A 22,570-nucleotide genomic window follows, 5' to 3' on the forward strand; every position below is an offset into this window, starting at 1 on the left:
CTCCTTTCCCTGAGCGCTACAGTATGTTTGTTCTCTCACGTTTGTCCTTACAGGCTCCCGTAGAAACATGGCGTCGTGGCAATGCAGTAGCGGCCCGCGACCGTGTTATTTTACATGACTTTTTGAAACACTACGAAAATGAAACAAACAATATTATACAGCGACTAGACAATGCAGGAGCACATAATATGTATACAAAAGTGTTTTTTGGGTCATATAAACCCATAAATACTACACAGTGTCCCTTTAAAGCAGCATAGACCTATTTTAACATTAATCCCTCGCGGGACACATACAATGACGTGGCGGGCCACATCTGGCCCCCGGGCCTTGAGTTTGACACATGTGTGCTAGAACTTTATAATAGAAATACGCCATTATTCTGCAACGTGAGAACACATTTGTCAATAATTTGGATGTAACGGACATTGATTTATGTTTAAAAGTTGTTCACTAAAATCTCAAAAAAATACATTTGTAAGCTTGAGAAATAAGTTTGAATTTAGACCCCCCCAAAAAAATGTGTTCCTTAAAAGTGAAGTAAGTAGTTTATAGTGCCATCTAGAGGAGAGGCTGAAATTTACAACAAAGAACTGCTCCTCTGCTCACCCCCTCCTTTCCCTGAGCGCTACAGTATGTTTGTTCTCTCACGTTTGTCCTTACAGGCTCCCGTAGAAACATGGCGTCGTGGCAATGCAGTAGCGGCCCGCGACCGTGTTATTTTACATGACTTTTTGAAACACTACGAAAATGAAACAAACAATATTATACAGCGACTAGACAATGCAGGAGCACATAATATGTATACAAAAGTGTTTTTTGGGTCATATAAACCCATAAATACTACACAGTGTCCCTTTAAAGCAGCATAGACCTATTTTAACATTAATCACTTGCGGGACACATACAATAACGTGGCGGGCCACATCTGGCCCCCGGGCCTTGAGTTTGACACGTGTGCTAGAACTTTATAATAGAAATATGCCATTATTCTGCAACGTGAGAACACATTTGTCAATAATTTGGATGTAACGGACATTGATTTATGTTTAAAAGTTGTTCACTAAAATCTCAAAAAAATACATTTGTAAGCTTAAGAAATAAGTTTGAATTTAGACCCCCCCCCCCCAAAAAAAATGTGTTTCTTAAAACCAAAGTCAAACTAACTGTGCAAAGAAAAGAGAAGAAGGAGATGTGCTAGAAAACAACAACAACAAAGAAGAAGAAGAATTGTGGGGATGTTTCGGGGCTTTGGGGCAGGCCACCAAATGCCAATCTTGCCAAGGACACCAAAACGGTTAGGGGCGGCCCTGCTCCATCCACCCCCACCCCATCAGAGTGTATTGCAGCTTTAAACGGTCCACAATGCCTTGCGGTGTCCCACTTCCAACGCTGTGTATTTACAAGCAGGAGTAATGAAACAGGGAGAGAGAGGCAATTTCCGCAGCTCAATAGAGAGACCGCAGAAGAGTAGCGCACAAAGAGGAAGGATGCAAAGTTTCGGACCGTAGATAGTCCGTCTTCACTGCTCTGGTATTTTTTTATTTTTTTTGTCAGCAGCTGAACGTCTTTTACTTTGTCGCAGTTGGCTTGAAGTGATTTACAGGGTAATGCTGGGAAAGAGGACGCGCAGATTTTTCAGGAATTCACGTCTCTTCAACTGCGTTCTCTGCTCTCCGCAACTTCGCCTCGGACAGTGTGAGCGGAGAGTTCGATCCTGTCCGCGTCACAAAGGTAAGAAAAATAAAAACCCCGGAGCGATTCGAGCAGAATGTGCTGCGGACGCAGCCGGAGCTGGAGTCGCGACGCCTGGGATAACGGAAACATTTTGAGTAGTAGAAGAGTTTGAGGGGCCAGTTTCCCTCTGAGCTCACTGCAGATCATTATCCACATAAGAATCCACAAACCTCGTCCCTTCAGACCACAACTACAGTGTGATGTAGAGTGACTGACATTTTATAAACACCTACAACAACAAACAGCTTATGCTTTCATCAGCCTTTGTTTGTTTGTTTGTTTGTTTGTTTGTTTATTTGTGAGAGAACTTATAAAGTACATTTTCTGAGGCTGTAGTTTGTGGCACAAGAAAGAACTGGAGCTGCTCTGTATATTTAGCTGTATAATGTTTATGATTGTTTTGATTTCCAGTAGTTGTTTGTGATGGGAATGTTGAGTCTGGGTTACACACACACACACACACACATATATATGTGTGTGTATATATATATATATGTATGTGTGTGTATATATATATGTGTATATATATGTATGTATATATATATATATGTGTGTATATATATGTAAATAAATAGATAGATGGATAGATATATTTACAAATAAAGGGCTAGTATGCTACTTATATACAATATGTTATGTATGTAGTATGCATGTTAGTAAGCACCTTGTTATATATATATATATATGTGTATATATATGTATGTATATATATATGTGTGTATATATGTGTATATATATGTATATATATGTGTGTGTATATATGTATGTATAAATATATATATGTGTGTATATATATGTATATATATATATGTGTGTGTATATATGTATGTATATATATATATGTGTGTGTTTGTATATATATGTATGTATGTGTGTATATATATGTGTGTGTATATATATATGTATATATATATGTATATGTAGATAGATAGATAGATAGATAGATAGATAGATAGATAGATAGATAGATAGATAGATAGATAGATAGATTTACAAATAAAGGGCTAGTATGCTACTTATAGTACATACTAGTACACAGTATGTTATGTATGTAGTATGCATGTTAGTATATGTGAATTGATATGTTTTTCTCACTTAAGAATAGATTTTCTAACAGGGACAATACAGTGTTCACTGTCACTCCTTTGAGAGCCGCATTTTTTTATGTCAAAATGGCCTCCAGGATGTTTAGTGCAGAGATATCGCGTAAAAAATCTGCTCTTTACGCTTGTCTGTTATTTCAAGAAATAAGAACACTTGGCTGCTTCTCGCCCAGAATTATTTCCAGAGTCAAATATTTGCTGTAGGTCTAGTTATGGGGACAATGTAAGGTCGGTGATGATGGTGAATTTCCATCATCAGGGTGATTGCGAATGGAGGAAATTGTTAATATATCATGTTGTGAGTGACGTATATGCTGTCTATCTCACAAACGTACAGTCCCAGTGATTTAGTTTAGAAGTGCCGCTATAAAAAAATAAAGTATATACTATTGTATGCTAAAGCCGTAAAAGTCACTCTCTTAAGATGTTGGTGTTTTATTTATTTATTTATTTTTTGCAGTTCGGGCATTTTCTATGAACAACAGTCGCCTATGGTGTGAAAACACTGTTTGTAATATGCCAGTAATCAATATCAGAATCTATATCAAATAAATTACACTCTACACAGGAACCAGGTGAAGCAGCGCCAACCTGTGGAGTTACTGCATTAAGCCAAGGTTTTGTGTCTCACAATCCTATGCTGCGTGATGTTCGAACATTGCTTCATTTAAAAAAAAAAGAAGAAAAAAAAGGATCATGTTATTCAATGGTCGCTGCTTCGTTTAATTGTGTCTTAGCACGACACAGACCAGACTGCAAAGAGCTGCGTATAAACTGGAAAAAGAAATAGTAAGATTTTCCTCTTTTCCTGTGTGTCTGCCACTACATTTTAGTTCTCGGCATACTTATACTGTATGCAGGAGTGTGATTCAGCACCAGATGATGTTTTACTAACCACTTAAACATGTAAACCTTGGCCAGATGCCTCTTTATGTCCCGCTGTGCCTCTGCCCCAGTGCAGGAGTCTGCAGCCTGCCCGACTGGCTCTTCAAAGCTGGTTAGTGAGCAGAGAATATGGCAAGGGAACAAAGGCGGTATTATTGCTGGCTGAACGTGCCGTCCAGATGTTCCAGATCCTGCCAGTGCTGACCTCCCAAATAGGGGAGGCAGCTTGAGTGCCTAATAGTTTAATATCAGCCAGACAGACTGAGAAAGAGGCTTGCTGCAGGGCAGGGGGGCCACTGGAGTGCTGGCTGGAGCTGTGGGCGTTGTGTGTGTAGCGTGACTGGATGTGGGTTTAATCCAAAGCACAAGAAACTTGGAGCTGGAGTTAAACTTCTAAGGAAGTATCTGTCTTTATTTTGTCTACATTGCGGGGTTACTTTAGTTTTGTATGTAGTTTGGCTACAACGCAGCGTTTTCTAAAGCTTTTCCACTGCAAGGCTCGATTCGGTGTATTTTTTTTTCCTTTTCCATCGAGGATAGTACCTGATACCTGGTACTTTTTTAGTACTGCTATGGCGAGCAGAGCCGCTACTAAATGTGACGTCAACAGACTGCAGGCCACTGATTGGTCAGAGAATGTACGTGATTTCAGCAAACAGCACCGAAAAGTGGCGATTGGAGCGGTGAGCTGCGTCACAACCCCAAAAGTACAGTCATTGTCCTACTTCTTTTTGCAGCCAGCCCTGTTGCCCCTTGGTGGCTAACTGCTGCTTCCAACCAAGTTTGTAGGCTTCACTTTTCAAAGGCTGCATCATTTTCTAGATACAGTCTATGAGCTTTAAACACTGTCTTTATTGCTTCTCAGAAATGTGGAGCATTAGTCTTTAGGCTTTAGTTTAGAGCAGGGCTGTCAAACTCAATCAGCATAATGGTTACCCTCAAAGGGCCAGATGTAACTGCCATACAGAATAAATGCAACCAAACATAATGCAATATAGAGGTAACTACTCCGTAACATATTGGTAAATAACTTTCTGTATTTATTACTAATTCAAGTTACAAATATGATGCATTTTAGATGTAACCCGGTCGGTGATAGTGTTTCTTGACAAACTATACAATGATACACTGCCATCTAGTGGCGGGATGCCGCCACTTTGCGGGTAACGCAATTGCCGTACATTGTGGGAAATGTAGTTTCCTGCCTTAAAGCAACATAGACCTATTTTGACACAGATTTTTAAGACCAATTCATCACTTGTGGGCCACATAAAATGACCTGGCGGGCCACATCTGGCCCCCGGGCCTTGAGTTTGACACGTGGTTTAGAGGCTGACTGATATGGGTTCTTCTATGGTCGATGTTTACTTTTAGAAATCAGGGCAGCTGATGGCAAATTAGTTTGTTTGGGTTTTGTTTGTGTGTTGTTGTTTTTTGGTGGACACACGATAACAGTTTCTTTGAACAGTACTTTGATCTGTCGCTCCAATCTTTACCGCAGTGCTTATATTTTAAAGAAAATAATGTATAAGCTAAATATTACATTTGTGAAAGGGGGTAATCAAACAATTCAACATTTTCAAATACACCTTTTGTCTTCTCAAAAGAAAGTAATAATCTAATAATTCATTTCACTTGCATTAATCAGTCTTGGTTTGTATAACCCCACCCTAACCCTAACCTGTACATTAGACCCATGGAAACCTTAAACCTGTTTAAATATTTCTGAACCCTTAGCTTCAAGATTGCCCATTGCGGGCTTCCGTTCATTGAAGTGTCACTGCATAGCTGTCGTCCTGCTTCATAACCAGGGAGACCACAGATAGACCCAAACCTCTCTTATCTCTTAGTCATGGGCTGTTGCATATTCACGGGCCAGGAATGCAAACCCTGGATGCTATCAGTTTATGCTTCAGAGGATCAAGGCTCGTCTCTGGCAACTACACTTTGCCATGTTCTGCAAATGTTTACATTCACAGTGACTACCGATCTCACGTGTTTGTCACCGGGAACTTCTTTATCTTGTTCCCACGGAAAGATCTTTAGCGTTACAGTGCTGGTCCTTGTGTTTCCTAAAATAATGGCACACCCAAATGCTTCAGGCATTGTTCTGAGCTGTAGCTCTTGATAGTTCTTGGAACAACTGAAAGGGGGGAAAAAAAGATTTACCCAATTTGTTCCAACCAAGTTACCACCAGTGCCTCCACAATAAACCGGCGTCTGTCTCTGGCTGCTCACAGATCTATTTCACAACAGTTCTGTTACCAATTACAGTGTAGTATAAATTGCTAGTAATTGCATGTTACGCTACAGGGAGTGCAATTTGAATTAACGTGTGGTTAGCAATAGGCTCTGAGGTTTAAATACAAGAACAATCTGCTGTTGCTTTAGTCATAAAAGATGTATCTCATCGTCTTTAATTAACAGCAGTGTGGGTGAACTTCATACTCCATAGAAAGCCTTTAATAAATCAGTTATTAGTTTACATTAGATTATTGGATGCAAACTGCTTTGAACCGACAATGACTAAACCTTCTGGGCTTCATGAACTGGCTGTGTTGTGAACAATGGGGAACAATTAAAACAGGAACCAGTAATAGCTTCCATTCATGGAGGTAATACTTATGGAACATTAGTGTTTTCCTGTGAGATCATTTTTCTCAGCTTGGTTTAGCTGCCAGACTTTGGAGTAAAATTCATCCTTGGTTTTTATTCTTATGTAATGATTGGCCATTCCCCCCCCCACCCCCCCAGTTTGTGATGCTTGGCACACTATAAATGACCAAATAAAAGTTGTGTTGTTTCTAAAGCTCCGGTGTGGAACTAAGTGGTTCTGCCTTGCCTTTATCAGTGGCAACATAAAACAAATCGCTGCCCCTCATCTGAGAAACACGGAGAGAGTCCGTGTAAATGTGTTAGGCTTAGATTCATCCACAACTCGTATTAAAAATGCATGAATTCTGTTCCATATATCCCTGTAGTCCACTTTACCCCAATATCTTCCCCCTGATTGGGTTTTCTTACATTTACCCTTTTTTTTCTCCACACCTGAGCTGCAGAGGAGATAACCCAGCGCACACATGCCCCATACTCTAAAGGCCACATTATACTTGCGTAATCAGACTGCGTAACCACGGAAACCACTCGAGCCTTCATACTTCTCCGTCGTAGTGACGGATACGCACTGCAATTTCCCGCCCAAACAGTAGGGGTCGCCGTGCAAGGTTGTTGTGCTTCTGGCTACAGTGAGCAATGGCGTCCGAAAGAGAAAGACTGTTGTTGTTGTTGTTGCAGCATTGAAACAGTGGCTCTTTCTCACTTTTCTGTGTCCCGGAACGCAGTTTTAAGATAATTTGAGGCGAGAAATCGGCCATTTAGAGTCTAAACATGTGCCGTGTGTATTAAGACGTATTTATAGTTTGGCAGCGACGTTGTCGGCGGTGATCAGCTCCGCCTCTGTGGACGCTCGGTGCGGCACTGTGAGCCGGCACAGAGCAGCGTTAGCTCGGCCTGTGCTGAGGACCAATCGCAGCCCTTGCGTAACCTACGTAGAGCACTTTACACAGGAGTATAAATTGGGCTTACAGGTCACAATATTTACCTTTTTAACCATATCAGCAGGGATGCTGATTACCCCTGAAACTAGACTGAAATGGTAGTCTGGATGGGGTTTGTCTTTACCTGAAAACACCTTCTCCAATATAGATGTAGCCTTCCTCAACACTGTGTGAACACATTTGGCAATGGCTTGAAATGTAACAGACATTTATTTATATTTCAAACTCAAAACACCATAGCTTTAAGCTCCTGAAGCAAAGCACTTCCCCTTTCGTCGTGATGCATGTTACTGCAGTGTGTTGGTCGTGTCTGAGCCCCCACAACAGCATATGGTAGGTTGTTTACACCGGCCTTTTCTCTGCCAGCTCTGTGAGCTGCTCCTGTAGGTCCTGGAGTATTGTCAGGCGTGTGGACCGACTGCTCACACACTCCGCTGCATCTCCAGTCAACATTACTCAACCAACGCAAGACTGAAACAAATGCGTGCAGACACTGAAGTCGTCTGGGTTTCGCTGCACTTTGATAAGCGCTAAACTGACCTTAAATAGAATTCACAGACATTTAAGCCCTCCTGTTCCTGAGTCGTAAAATGCTTCTCTGGCACAAGATGAGCTGCACAAAACAGGAAGCGGGCATCTCCCCTCGCTGTGGCTTTGATGGGCCAGAGGAATGGAGGTAGCAGAGCTTATGATGGCATTCTGCCTCACACCGTTGTGCCTGGTATCATCAGTTGGGTTTTGTGGGTAAATGTTAATGAATATACAATAAATGTTAGAAGCCTGGACCAGAGCGAGTGACATTTATGATTTCCCCCGAGTCTTCTCATGCGCGTGGAAGAAAGAGGCCTTAAAGCCTAGTTTGTTTTCTTTTTTTAAGTGCTTTACTGCACTTGGAAATGTCGTTTTTTTTTTTTTTAAATGTATTTGTGCATTTGATGGTCTTTGACTTGGATGCTATTGGTTTTAAAGTATTATATTGGTTAACATTTTTTTTTAAACCCACCAACATGTATACAACACAGCACAACAACAACACGTACTCTTACTAAACAACAAGGAGGGAAAAGGAAAAAGACATAAATCTTGGAAAACAAGGACCAGGACAGCTGGGCTAAAGTGATAACCCCAAATGGACACACCAGGCCTTTCAGGACACACGCAGTAGTGCTGCACCTTGCCGGTGACACCTTGGCACCATACCTATTTGTTATAGTTCCGGACTATGCATTCACGATAGCCGTAGAGGGAAAATAAGAAGAGCTAGGCTTCCAATTGGTAAGGAGAAGACGGTCTGCGGTCGTGGACCTGGACTTTGCTGATTTTGGCTGCTAGTGAGCTCAAACTGATGCCCCTGTAGTTGCTCCCCAGTCTGAGATCACCAGATTTGGGTATAGGAATGATGTATAGGAAAAAGGGATCACTGCTTAGGCTTCTCCCCTCTCATCAGTGCCCCCTGTTGCAGAAGTCTAAGATGATTTGCTCTAACCCTTTCGCATGTCTTCAGAACTTCTGGTGGTATCCCGTCCTCCAGGTACTGGCCTTTCCTTCAGCCAAGGATTCCTTTGCTTTCCTGTATTCCTCATGATAGAATTGGCCCTCCTTTATATCGAGGTCTTCGAACAACACAGTAGGAATTTCCTCATCCTCCTCTGTGATGCTAGGGGGATTTCCAAGAAGAGTTTTTAAGTGGTTGCACCAGTTCTCAATCCTTGTTTCCTGTGCACTTCCTTCCAGCTGCCCTTCCTAGTTGTCTTTATGTCAGTGATGTTGTTTATGAGTTTCCAGCTCTGTCCATGCTTGCAGTTGAGTTTTCCATGAGCCTTCTCTACCTCCCTGATCTTGTTGTTGAGATTTTCGTTGTGTCTGTCATGTGACAATCATTTCCATCCAAAGTCCCATAAAAATAGTTGGCAACACAAGAGCACGGGAAACGCAAATGTCACTGATCCTTTTCTTCAAAGAATCTGCATAATGGAAACGGTTCAGTGTTCTACGTGGTTCAAAGATGCAGTAACTTTTGTAATATTGAAGGTGTCTGGAAAAGGAATCAATAGACATTTTATAGATGGTTTTGAAAGGAGAAATTCCATCGTACTAAAACATTAATCTTATCTTCACAGTTACAGCAGGCTGCATGTGGAAAAGCAATAAGGCTTCCATTTTATAAAAGGAATAATTTTAGGAACATACTTCTTCCTGCTCCATTGTAACCAAACGTTCTTTCTGGCTGATTCCTCTTTGCTTGCTTTACACCAAGATCCACTCAGTCCCCATTACTGTTTTCTCATTCTACCCCAGAAAAAAAAGTTTTTAAAAAAAGTGTTAAAGAAAAATGGTGACAGTGTTTTGGGTCACTGCAGGAAAATCTTGTGGTGTCCTTGCACTGTCCATGTGTGTGTGACTGTTTTCCTCTTCCTCTCTAATCCATCAGCCCTTAATGCCATTTAAGGGCAGTCTGAATGAAGGACAAAGGCACTTTCCAGCCAGCTGTGAATACGCCAAGAACGGAATGATCAAGAGTCAAACCTCTGGCTAAAGTGACACACATTGAGAATGTTGGATTAATAGAGAATGTGAGTGTTCGCTTGAATTTAGCCAGAAATGTCAGCATTTCCTGTCTTTTATCTTCTGAAATATGAGAATTTGTTGCTTGTAAAATGAGTGGGTTTTTTGATTGAGCTTCAAAACAAAACCACAATTTGGAACAATTAGTAAATCACATGGGCTGCAATTTGACACAAGGTTTATACTTCACTGTCAGTGGTTTTTCAGTAATTCAAAACATTACAGTTACATGCTTGAATTAGCATACTGTTTTTATAGTATCTGGTGGGATAGTGATCCATCACATTCAAAATGTATTATAGAAAGAATGTTGAACTAAAGCTCATATGGCAAATTAAATCGCTTATGATAATCATCTCAGGAAAATCTCCACATTGGTCAGCCTTAGTTTCTGACTGTAAATCAGGTTATTAAATCGTGGGCTTTAGAATACTGGTGGTGATTTTTTAACTAATCAATTGGCCAATCAATAATGAAAAGAATCCAAATAATTAGTTTCTGCATAATGCGTTACGTCGAAAAGCAGTACATAGGCAGGCCACATTATACTGCTCCGACTGCGTAATGTGTTATCCGACTCCGTAACCGCGGAGACCCCTCAAGCCTTCATACTTCTCTATCGTGGTGACGGACACGCGCTGCAATTTCCCGCCCGATCAGTAGGGGTCGCCACGCAAGGTTGTTGGGCTTCTGGCTACAGTGCGCAATGGCGTCTGAGAGAGAAAGACTGTTGTTGTTGTTTTTGTTGCAGCTGAATAACATTGAAACAGTGGCTGTTTCTCACTTTTCTGTGTCACGGAACGCAGTTTTAAGATAATTTGAGGCGAGAAATTAGCCATTTAAAGTCTAAACATGTGCTGTGTGTATTAAAATATAACGTATTTATAGTTTGGCAGCGACGTTGTAGGCGGAGATCAGCTCCGCCTCTGTGGACGCTCGGTGCGCACTGTGAGCGGACACGGAGCAGCTTCGCTCGGCCTGTCCTGAGGACCAATCGCAACCCTTGCCGTCTCCGTTGTCCCTTGACGGAGTGACGGACACTTAAAAAATATTTCGTGGAGCCGGAGACGACGCAGAGGCTCTCCGAGAGGCTCGCCGTCGACGCAGAGGGCTCTGCTTAACCTACGTAGAGCACTTTGCGCAGGAGTATAAATTGGGCTCGAGACAGGCTGATGATTTTGAGTGCGGGTAGAAAATCCGGGAGCCAGTGAAGGTATAATTAGTGGGGGGGTTGGAGAACAAAAGGACCCTTTGACTCAGTGGTTGAAGGTGCAGTGAAGGTTAGATCCACAGAGAGTGATATGGATCTGAAGAGATGCCATTCAGCCCCTACTGTCCTTGAAGTGCGTTCTGAGGCCTTTGCTGCTAGAAATTGATTTTTCATACATAGCTGGTAGTTAACCTTCACATTGTAACATGTGCTTTTCTCAGTCTGTTTTTCTAGTACTCATCGTAACTGCTCTGTTATGACCCACGAGGCGATGGTGTTTCCTGTTTGTGCCTGCTGAACTGTTAGCGCGCGGTGCCTTTTCACTAAGGACGCGCACACTAATTGCAAAATAATTGAAATCGCAATATGACCAAGTGCAGTATATGAATCAAAAGACTGCTATTGTTTAAGATGAAATTTGTGACCAAACGGTATTATGATGAAATTCTGCAATGCCACAGAAATATGCCAGCCCAAAAATCACTATAATTTTGAATCCTTTGTACGAGAATTGAAATAATCACAACATGATTTTTTTTTCACCACATGGTGCTGTTCTACTCTGCTGTGTCTGTCTTCTCTGTGATACATCTGTTTTCCTGCTCTGTCTTCACTGCTTCTGTTATTCCTTGCACAAAACCAGGAACTAGGTTTGGAAATGTCTGCTCGCTGACTCTCCATGCACCACCACCAGACATGTACCTATTCATAGAGAAGAACAAAACAACAGTGTTTAGACCAGCTGGTCCCTGCACGGCTGGCTGTCTATTCTCAACTGGGCATTTCTTTACCTTAGCTCAGCTCCTGCAAAAAATAGCCTGACTCTACTTTGCATTTGTGCTTATTTGGCTGTTTGTTTAGTCGGTATAATAGAAGATTGAAGTAGTATTTTGAATTTATCCTTAAAAGTAACTGAGCATTGTAACCCTGGCCCGTGAGCACATCCTGACTAACTGCTTCCTGTTTTCCTTCTCGTTTCCTCTCCAGTGAAGTAGCCAGAGGCGTTTCAACTGCACCACTGGAGCCTTTAATAATAATAATGCCGGGGCCAATGCATCACAACCGGCCCCCTCGCTTCTGACCCAACATGGAGCTCAAGGTCTGGGTAGATGGAGTCCAGAGGGTCGTCTGTGGGGTTACTGAGGCAACTACATGCCAAGAAGTGGTGATTGCTCTGGCCCAGGCCATAGGTAAAATGTTTTAAATAATAGTTTTTGATAGAAAAATACATTGTACAATTTGCTGCTATTTGTTCATACCGCGTCCATATTTCTTTGATTCGGGAAATAGTACTTAAATCACTGCTGACGTTACAAAACATTTTTCTCAATTATTTACTTTCAATCAGTTTAAGCATGCCTGTTTATGTCAGATTTCCCAACATTCCTCACATTTGTTGACTTTGAAAACACACTGCAGTGTGCATTCATCAACCCATCGCTGCAATTATTAAGTCCTCATGAGTCAGACAAGTCTCTTGCCTACATCTTCAGCTCCCGTTGAGGTTCGGTTGGTCATATTCAGAGGCTATATTGGAACTATGAGCACTTTCGTCTCCCATATGGCTACTTGAACAGGGGCACTTGAACAGGCTTTATTGACATCACTTCCCACAAAACACTGGGTAGTAGGAGGGAAAGTCTGACTCATCCCTGTGTCTCCTGCCAAACAGAGAATGCAGCACTTCTGAGCCCCCTCCTCTAAAAATACAGTCAACATTGATTTGGTACTGGCTCTTATACTCTTTCAACAGATCTGTTTTCCAGCCTGAATTTGTACTATGCTCTCATTTCACTTAAAAATAAATAAATACATTTTAAAAGATACTTCTTCTTTTTTCCGGGAGCTTAAATGTTTCAACCTTTTGGTGGAAAACTGAGGAACAGGACACCAATAAAACGATAATATTGTGTTGTCTGAATATTGAAATTGTTAGTTTGCCAAGATATTTTCCTTGGGAGTCTTTCCTCTTGGGCTGCAACTAACAATTACATTATCAGTTAATCTGTGGATTATTTTGTTCTTGAATAATCCAAATTAGTCAAATTTTTCCGGTTTCTTTCTCATAGTGGAGCAAAAACACCCTCACCTTTAAGGAAGCTAAAAAGAAATCCCCACACTCAAAACAATGAATCTATTATTTTAATACAAACCTGTGCATAGGCTTTATTGTTGGTCTTGGGGCCAATTCCAATTCCTATCTTAACCCTTAATCTTAACTGGCCCTCAAAAACAAGTGTTCAGGGTTATTTTGTCACTTAGAAATGGGACACCCCTTAAATGCAGATACGTCTTCAGACTGCAGGGGGCAGACTAACGCGAAAGCTGCGTCCAGTCTGTCAACTTCAAAAAAGAAGAAGAAGAACACATTTGCGTCACGATTATTTATTTATTATTTTATTTCAGTCAAGTTATTAGGTTGTCAGTTAGTTATAAGATGATACTCATACAAATACCACAACCACGGACATATTCATTATTGAAGGGTAAACGATAGCAAACGATCGCGTGTGCGCACCGGCCGGCTATTGACAAAAGATCGTAAAATAAAAATAAATGTTACACAACAATGACGTCAGTAATCCATAATATGGGCCTAAACTAAGATAATACAATGATTTTCATCATTTTTATATCTCTATTAACAAAGAAAATACTTAATTTGTATCGCACTCACTTCGCTGCTTTCGACGCCATCTTTCTTATGTGAAAACACGCAATGCATTCTGGGTAGCCCTTGCTCCCAAGGGTGGTCTTGGAAAATCTCAATATTGAGGGCGATACAGCCCTTAAACTCGCCCCTCAACTAAATATTTCTGAGAATCGGGACAGCACTTGCACTAGAGGGAGCGCGCATTTTTGAGATTGAGGGTTAAGTTTGAGGGTTAAGCAAGGAATTGGAATTCACCCTTGGTGATGTAAACTGGTGATTTTAAGTCTTGTGTGTGCATGGTTTTTGTTTTACAGGTCGCACTGGGAGATACACTCTGGTAGAAAAATGGCGGGACACCGAGCGTCACCTTGCCCCTCACGAGAGCCCGGTGGCATCTCTGAACACTTGGGGCCAGTATGCTGGTGATGTCCAGCTGATCCTGCATCGCACTGGCCCCTCGCTCACCGAAAGACCGCCTTCCGAAGGACCCGCGCTCAGGGGACCTGAACGGGGCCTGCATCGACAGAGCCTGCCTCCCCTCGCGAAGCTCCGGCATCCCAACGATCGCTCCCTCCGGCGACGCGAGCCGCGCCGCAAGTCTCTCACGTTCACCGGTGCGCCTAGAGGCCTGAGGGACATCCTGAGCGGTGGGCGGATCGGGGAGGCCGAGGCCAAACGTAGACTTTTTCTTGGAAACGGTGGGACGCACCACCATGGAGGACCAGCCGCGGGGAGTGCATCTCCTGGCTTGTGGACCTGTCGCATGGAGGATTTGGTCAGACTAGTGGGTCTGCAGAGAGAGACCCTCAACATGCTGGAGAGGAAACTCGGGGCTTATGAGGGCGAGCTGCAGGCCCGGGCCGAGGGCAGAGTGGGACAGGGGGCAGTGTGCACTGAGGATTCATGTGTTGGAGGAGGGCTGATAGAGGAGATCCTGAGGCTGGAGAAGCACCTGAGGAAGAATGAAGTAGAGATGGAGGAGGAGGAGTTTTGGGCCACTGAGCTGCAGATCGAGCTAGAGAGTGAGCGACAGTTGGAGGAGAGACTACAGGAGCTACAAGGACGCCTGCAGGGCTGTGAAGTGGATATTGAAGAAAAGCTGGCAATGGTACAGGTGTGCTATCTGTGGGATAACAAATGCATTTTTCAGACCGTTTTTATTTTTGGAAAAAGCTAGAATATATAGGCTATTCATAGTTGCCTAATTAATTCCATCTGTTCTGGGGATATTTGTAGGTTGTAATGTTTGACCTGTTTCCTGAGCTGTTTCTCTTGCTGTCCCATCAGGGCGTGGAGGCAGGTCTGGAAGAGGAGAGGCTGCAAAGGGAGCGGCAGGAAACCCAGTGGGTCAGTGAGGCAGAGGCTCGCTCTCAGGTCCTCAAGGTTAAATCAGAGCTGAAATCCCAGGAGAGACAGGCCGTTCAGCTGGAGACCAGCTGCAGAGCTGTAGACCGATCACTTGGACAAAGCACCAAAAAACTGCAGGTAAGATGCATTCAGGTGCTGTACGTCTACTGTCTTCTTTTCTTTCGTTTTTTTGAGGAAATATTGCTGCAGGTTAATGTAGTTAGAAGAAAGGCTGTTAAGACTGAGATGATGGTCCTTTATTGAGCCCCATGAGGTAAAAATTGTTATAGTGAAAGTAGAGAATAAAAACAGCTAAAAACAGAAAGATATGAAAAATATAAATAAGTAATTAGACATTATATGAACAGACAGCTACAAAATATGTGCACACTATGCACAAGTATATACACACAGTATTGTACCACAGTATAGTTATGTATAATTGTAGAAATACTATACTCCGATATAATGATAATATGATGATAAATATTTGCATTTAAAGGTTGAATGTATTTAATATTGACTGCATCTGCACACGTGTGGTTTAGTAACCTGTAAACACACAAGCACGGTTAGTAAATGTGTTTAAATTGTCAGCATAAAACGTAACGATGCTTTTTTCCGATGGCATGTGTGAGCACTGTCTCAGCTACTTAGCATTGTTGACATAGCTGCGCCACGCTGCGACTGACCATTAGACTGTTTTTAAAAACAAGACCCAACCACTGTGTTTTCTAGTTTCACAACTATGTGTTTGGCAAGTGATTTGTGTCTTTATTGTGGCTTTTGTGTCCAGAAAGACACGACAAAGAGAAGGGAGTGGCTAACAGAGAGAGTCCACAGTGAAATCATATTTGCTTCACTGCCAACGGTTTCACAGGGAGGGACTTGTATACGTTCACATGAAATCACAAGAACTGACATGCACAAATACCCAGACTGGCTAACAAAACAAAAACAAGAGATGCACAGATCAAAACCCACATAACAGGTGATACTTCATACTTTACAGCAGCGATTGCACCAAAGTGCGAGCGGCGCCCCCTTGTGGGGCTGTGAAGGTACTTGAGGTGAAGAGCGAGAGGTTCTTAAAATATAAAATGAAACGTTTTTAACTTTCAGTTTTGTAATCGAGCATCAAATAATATGCATTATATGCCATCAATATCAAGTAGTATGAGGAAGTAAAACATTTAAATAACAGGTCCCTCAAATATACACTGGAACATATCTCTTGTTTTTTTTTCTTGAGTCATGATTAAAGTTTAAAGTTGGGCTGCAGTAGATTTTCAGAATTTCAAGCGGGCCATGGAAATCTTAAAGGTCCCGTGTGTAACATTTAGGAGGGTTTATTGGGACAAATCACACATAGCATCCATATGTTTGTATGTATAATTGCTCTAAAATCTATTCTTTAGGCCTTGCTTTTTTGAGGCCGCCATTAGATTTCAGTTATTCCTACATACTTGGACGTTTATGTTTGGGAAAGGCTGTTATTTTGTGTTGGTCTGAGTTTGTTAAAGGGGACATATCATGTAAACCCTTACATTTGGGACTCTGGAGGTCCTATCAGTCGGGAAAGTGTGAAAAAAGATGACTCACTCACTCACTCATGTTTTTGTGGTCCTCCTCAGTCTAAGTACAGGAGATGAAACACGCGATGTTGACTTCCGCGCTCATTGGGACGTCACAATGTATGTGCAAAATTTCTGGAATTGTTGTCTCGTGGAGCTCCGATTTGTCCGTAAAAAACACGCGAGAGTGCTGGTGAGGGCGACGGTAGCCGCAAAACGTGAAGTCTGCAAAGTCCGTGAAGAGTTCTATTCTTGGCTCCACAGAGTTCTACATCCTGGACTTCAGAATTTTTTAATGAACAGTCACTTTCTCTTGTTGCTGTGTGATTGAAGGACATGCAACATGAGCTGGAGCAACTGACCAAGGAGCTGAGGCAAGTGAACCTGCAGCAGTTCATCAAGCAGACGGGCACCAAAGTCACAGTTCTGCCGGCTGAGCCCTGTGAGGATGAAAGCAGCCACAACAGTCATGGTATATAACTCATCCTTTTAATCCTCCTTCTAGATTATCAAGACATCGCTGTCTTTTTTTTTTTCTTTTTCTCACCTGTACCGACAGAAAACCATTCTGCTGAGGAATATTTCGAATCCCACAGAGGAGGTTTAGTTCATCGAGCCCATGCACTCTGCTCAACTCTTACTTGTCAAATTGACTATAAGGGCAATTCCTATCTTAACCCTCAAGCTCAACCCTTAATCTTAACTGGCCCTCAAAACCAAGTGTTGAGGGTTATTCTGTCATTTAGAAATGGGACACCCCTTAAATGCAGATACGTCTTCAGACTGCAGGGGGCAGAATAACGCGAAAGCTGCGTCCAGTCTGTCAACTCCAAAAAAGAAGAAGAAGAACACATTTACGTCACGATTATTTATTTCTTATTTTATTTCAGTCAAGTTATTAGGTTGTCAGTTAGTTATAAGATGATACTCATACAAATACCACAACCACGGACATATTCAGCTGACAGTTACCACACACCACAGCTTATTGAAAAGTAAACGATAGCAAGCGATCGCGTGTGCGCACCGGCCGGCTATTGACAAAAGATCGTAAAATAAAAATAAATGTTACGCAACAATGACGTCAGTAATCTATAATATGGGCCTAAACTAAGATAATACAATGGTTTTCATCATTTTTATTTAATTTGTATCGCACTCGCTTCGCTGCTTTCGACGCCATCTTTCTTATGTGAAAACACGCAATGCATTCTGGGTAGCTCCCAAGGGTGGTCTCGGAAAAACTCAATATTGAGGGCGATACAGCCCTTAAACTCGCCCCTCAACTTAATTTTTCTGAGAATCGGGACAGCACTTGCACTAGAGGGAGCGCACATTTTTGAGATTGAGGGTTAAGCAAGGAATTGGAATCCACCCTAAATATGTTTGAGTCCTCTTCTTTGATTGGCCCCTTTAACACCCACAGTCTCTCTAGTGAGAAACTGGATCGCCGATTCACTCTTTCATATAAAGAAATGCAGGTATCTGGGATGCCATTCATGCTATTCAGACAAATTGACATGTCGTCAGTGCTTTAATGGAGCCTTTCTGTTTCATCAAGGCACATAGTAATAGTTTTTAAGCGCTCCAGAGGCAGTTATTGTCTCCATGCCAACAGCTGCCTGGATACAGACAGACCCGGTGTCATTTAATCACTGCGCTCTCTGTTCTTCGCTCCTTCCATCACACTTTAACTCTGTCACATGCTCGGCAGTTTGTGTGATGGACCGATTGGACCGAAGCGCTGTCATCCTGCAGGAAACCAGCTGATATTTGCCACGTAAACTGAGAGCACTGAATCGTTCACAACGCAACACAAGCTGCTTACACAATAATGTAGTGCTTACACTGTAGTCATTCATGAACTCATGTTAAGATTAACTTCAAGAAACACTTACACGCTGTAAGTGCATCAGCTTTTAACATTAAACTTCCAAGCAAAGACCTTCACATCCAAACTTGGGGCAAACCAATGCACAAACTTAAAAATAAACTTTTGGTCAATGAACAAGCATGGACATTAAGCTAAACCTCTATTATAACATACCCCTGAATAATTTACTCCTCCCTATTCCTTAGGAATGAGTAAATGTGGTTTATTGGATTTCATGTTGTCATTTAATCCACTCCTAAATTGAGTGCACAAGCAAACAATTATTGATAACTTGATTATATTTTGGTTCATATTTTCCGCTCAACAGTTAATACAGTCTAGTCTAGTTTGAGTAACTTCTATAGTTGACCTCTTGGATTTATCTGACAGCATGAAATATACTTTGATTGGTGTATTATTAAACTTTAATTGTAATGCTTTTCAATTATGAAAAATTATGACTAGAATGCCCGTGTCCTTCCAATGACCTTCCCAATTCATGTGTACAAATGAGCAAGAGCTTTCAGCCATGAAAAACCACTGCAGCTGCTTATTTGCTGCACGGCTCGACAGTGACCCCTGGTGGCTTCGATGTGAACAGGAATTATTTGTAATTTATTCCATTTTTTTCCATGGATGTTGATTCGAAATTTGCAGCAAATAATTGAATAACAATGAATGTATTTGCATAGTATTGCCCCACAAATAAGAACACAAGGTAAAACACAAGTAAATAGAAAGAAAGTGGAAGTTTAGTTTAGTGAATATGAATCAGGGCAGCGTGCAAAATACATTAATATCAGTGAGAGAAAAGTGTTGTACCAGATTTAACTGTTCATTAATTTCCATCTGTAGTCATAAAATAATAATCTGTAGAATTAAATAGTTATGAAAATTAGAGGTGGGTCAAAATATTGATTTGGTGATATATCATCGTCCTTCCTCGTGCAATACTCGATACGCCAGGGCAAATATCGGTATTTTCACGAGCATATTCACGAGTTAGAAAGATATCGTGATGTATCACTATATGATTGTCTTGCAATATGTAATATATAAATCCAGTTCATTCTATTTTCCTTGTGTTTATGTTCTCCTCAGTTCCACTCACTGGCTCACTGAAGCGGCCTGTGTCATCCCACACGATGTCCGGTCACCTGCGGGTCCTGCACAGCCCTCTCAGTTCTGGACTGAACCCAGAGGGCATCTATGTGTGAGAGTGTCCAGAGTGGAAGGAAGGAACGCGTCAACATGAGCTCTGGAAAGGAGACATGACGTGTTTTTCACACACATAAGAGGATCGGGGCACTCCAAATATCGTAGTACAGGATACCTCAGTGGCACATATTACTATGCACTGTTGTCTCGGTCACCTGGTGGCAGCCTTGAGTGTGAAGACTCACTGTAGTGAAGGAATGGTGTTTTGTGAGCACTTAGTGGGGATGGAAAATTAGCGGGGCATGAAGGAAAAAGGCTTTTCCTGACGCCGTCAGTGCACTCGGAAAACATGTCAGGACCTTGTGATGATCAGGCTATCCTGTTGTGAACTTCATGTAATAACATATCCACGTTATGTACTTTTACTCTCACTTTAGTACCTGCTGAATGATTTGTATGTTTTTTTCTCACAAGCATCATGATTCAGAGAGTTTGCCTTTTTAGAAAAATACTCCTGTTATGTGAATCTATGAACCCTATATATTTGAACCCAGTATGTTAGCTACAGTAAATACAGTTTATCTGGCTTGTTGGCTGGTTGTTAATCTAAGAAAAAAAAAATCCACTTGTGAAAACTTTGTCTTGGTTTCATTGTTTGCATATCAGCATTTTGCATTCCTGTTGCTCCGTGTTAAAACTATGCACAAATGGTTAATCGTTTTGTAACTAGAGAATGTTACTGTACCAAAATGACGGCTCAGTGTGTATGTATTCTTAATTTCTTTATCTCTATTCTGGGAATTATTATTGTATTTTTATTACAAACTGGTGCATTCAGATGAAAACATGCAGTACTCACTACACTCTTGCAGTAATATCTGCATAATGAAGCAGTGTTAATGTTTGTTTGTTTTGTTTTTTTGTTGGTAAATGAGTTCATAGAATATTTTTGCCAAATGGTATTGTGCTTGTTTTTCTCCCAAGGATCGGAGGCCAAAGATGTGCAGGTCTTGTTGATGCATGATTTTATGATTGTGATGTTAATATAGCCATATGAGGATGTGCAGAGCACACGTATTACAGTATAAAAACGTAGTTCAATCTAGCAATGGTGGCATGTAGTAGCACAGTGGCATAGCTACAGTCTCGGTGTGTCTATGAATCTGAGTCAGTGATCAAATAGATGTGTCCGTGCAGTCAGAATAGCCAAGATTAGAAGCCCATCTTAGGTCGTGGTTCAGCTACTAATCACATCAAAGTGCCTTATACGTGAATACAATAAGTGTAAGCTAAAGAGTAGTTATGCAGCGGGTCACGGCATGAGAGCTATTGAAAGAAATACTTATTTTTTAACATTAATGTGCATATAAAATGAAAGAACGTATAAAACGTAAGACACATTTAAATCCACTGACAGTTTTTTAGCCCAAAGTGCCCAAAATGTTTTATTCCGCAAAGCAAAACCTTTGCTGCGTTCACATTGCACACACACACACACACACGTTGTGTTTGTTTCTATGTACTTTTGTTGTGAATGTAATTACTTGACTGTATTCTTTGTTTTGTATCAGCAGATTGAAAAGGCTATAACCGAGTGGTTGAGACAGTAAAGTTACACAATATACTCTTTATTAACCAGTAATATTTCCTGCACAGATAAATGCTAACTGAAAAAGAATGTGAAAAGCATCGTCTTGGTGTCAACTGAGAACTGTGATTCTGTTTGTGATGTTTATAAGAATAATGTTATGCATAGCTGTGTGAATACCTAGAAACTTAAGGGAAGATTTAGTGATTTAACTTTTATTATTTTCAAGTTACGTCAACAATAGACACAACAGATACTTGTTATTGTACAAGTGTACAACAAACGTTATTTTAGCAATACGTGAGCAAACTAAGACCAATGAATAAAGCTAATGCGAGGCCAAAAGGCTGAAATGATTAATTAGCATCCTGGTGAATGTGTTGTGATGCTTTAGGTGAAGCAGAGCTGTATTATAGTGCGTCCCTAGTTGTTAATTTACATAATTACATGGTAACTGGGGTTAGGGCCACGAGGTGACAGCCATTAAAGCAGCTGACTTTTAGAGCACATGTACAATGATGGAGGATTTTAGTCATTTTGGGATCTACAGAGCAGTACTGTATGTCTCTTAAGCACTTCAGTGTGTGGCCTTACAGCCTTTTTCATCTATTCTCTGCATGGATTTCACCAGGTGGAGCTGTGTACGACGAATGAAGGCTCTGCCTCCTCCTCAGGCAGAGGCACGTGGGATCTCTCCCTGCTGCTCTGTGGGTCAACAAGTACAAATAACATGGTTCATGGTGTCAGGGAGGGTTCTGTCATGGTTTATTACCCTCTATATTCTGCAGTGGTTGTTTACGAAAAAGCCTTTAACGTACATGCAGTTCACCTCTAATGCCCTTCTGCAGATCTCTGATCACTTATTTCTCTAGACGGTGTCATAGTTTGTAGGATTTCCGCAGTCATTTCAAAGGTGTTTCAAAGGAGAAGAGATTTTTCAAGAGAATAGTGCACAGCATCAAACAGTCGTTGCTAGGGACTGAGTCAAAAGGGTCAGAGGGTCATAGGAGATTTATGTTGGGTTGCCAAATATGAGCAAAATGGTTTTTTTACCTGTCTTTCATTTTTCTTTATTGAAATTATATTCTTCTTGAACATGACTATTTTACTCTAGGTCTTAACGTAGCAAAAGTAAGAATGTTTGTCACATGTTACATTGTGATTTGGGTCACGATTGTTTAATCATCTTTAAGAAGTGGGTCGCCTAATGAAAAGTATGGGAGACACTGACATATACTGAATATATTTCAAATAACGACAGAAAACAAATGAGGACAATAACCTAATGCACTTATTGATTAAGTGCAACATTTACTTTTT

The 22,570-nt window shown here is 41.3% G+C and overlaps 1 protein-coding gene across 1 annotated transcript; it reads left to right on the forward strand.

Moving 5' to 3' along the window:
- Positions 1–1,624: 1,624 nt before the first annotated feature.
- Positions 1,625–19,745, forward strand: rassf8a (Ras association domain family member 8a). Its single transcript, XM_083893899.1, has 6 exons — positions 1,625–1,734; positions 12,045–12,247; positions 14,025–14,824; positions 14,998–15,195; positions 16,965–17,103; positions 19,606–19,745. Exons 2-6 carry the CDS (start codon positions 12,145–12,147, stop codon positions 19,719–19,721), a joined length of 1,356 nt encoding a protein of 451 aa, XP_083750025.1. The 5' UTR covers positions 1,625–1,734; positions 12,045–12,144; the 3' UTR covers positions 19,722–19,745.
- Positions 19,746–22,570: the final 2,825 nt, after the last annotated feature.

The sequence above is a fragment of the Microchirus variegatus genome, assembly GCF_963457635.1.
Source record: "Microchirus variegatus genome assembly, chromosome: 8".
Classification (NCBI taxonomy): domain Eukaryota; kingdom Metazoa; phylum Chordata; class Actinopteri; order Pleuronectiformes; family Soleidae; genus Microchirus; species Microchirus variegatus.

Bases quoted from the DNA above. Each gene is read 5' to 3' on its own strand.
- rassf8a (XM_083893899.1), top strand. From the start codon at position 12,145: ATGGAGCTCAAGGTCTGGGTAGATGGAGTCCAGAGGGTCGTCTGTGGG. The intron at 14,825-14,997 runs GTGTGCTATCTG...CTGTCCCATCAG, and splicing joins AAAAGCTGGCAATGGTACAG to GGCGTGGAGGCAGGTCTGGA. The intron at 15,196-16,964 runs GTAAGATGCATT...GTGTGATTGAAG, and splicing joins AAAGCACCAAAAAACTGCAG to GACATGCAACATGAGCTGGA.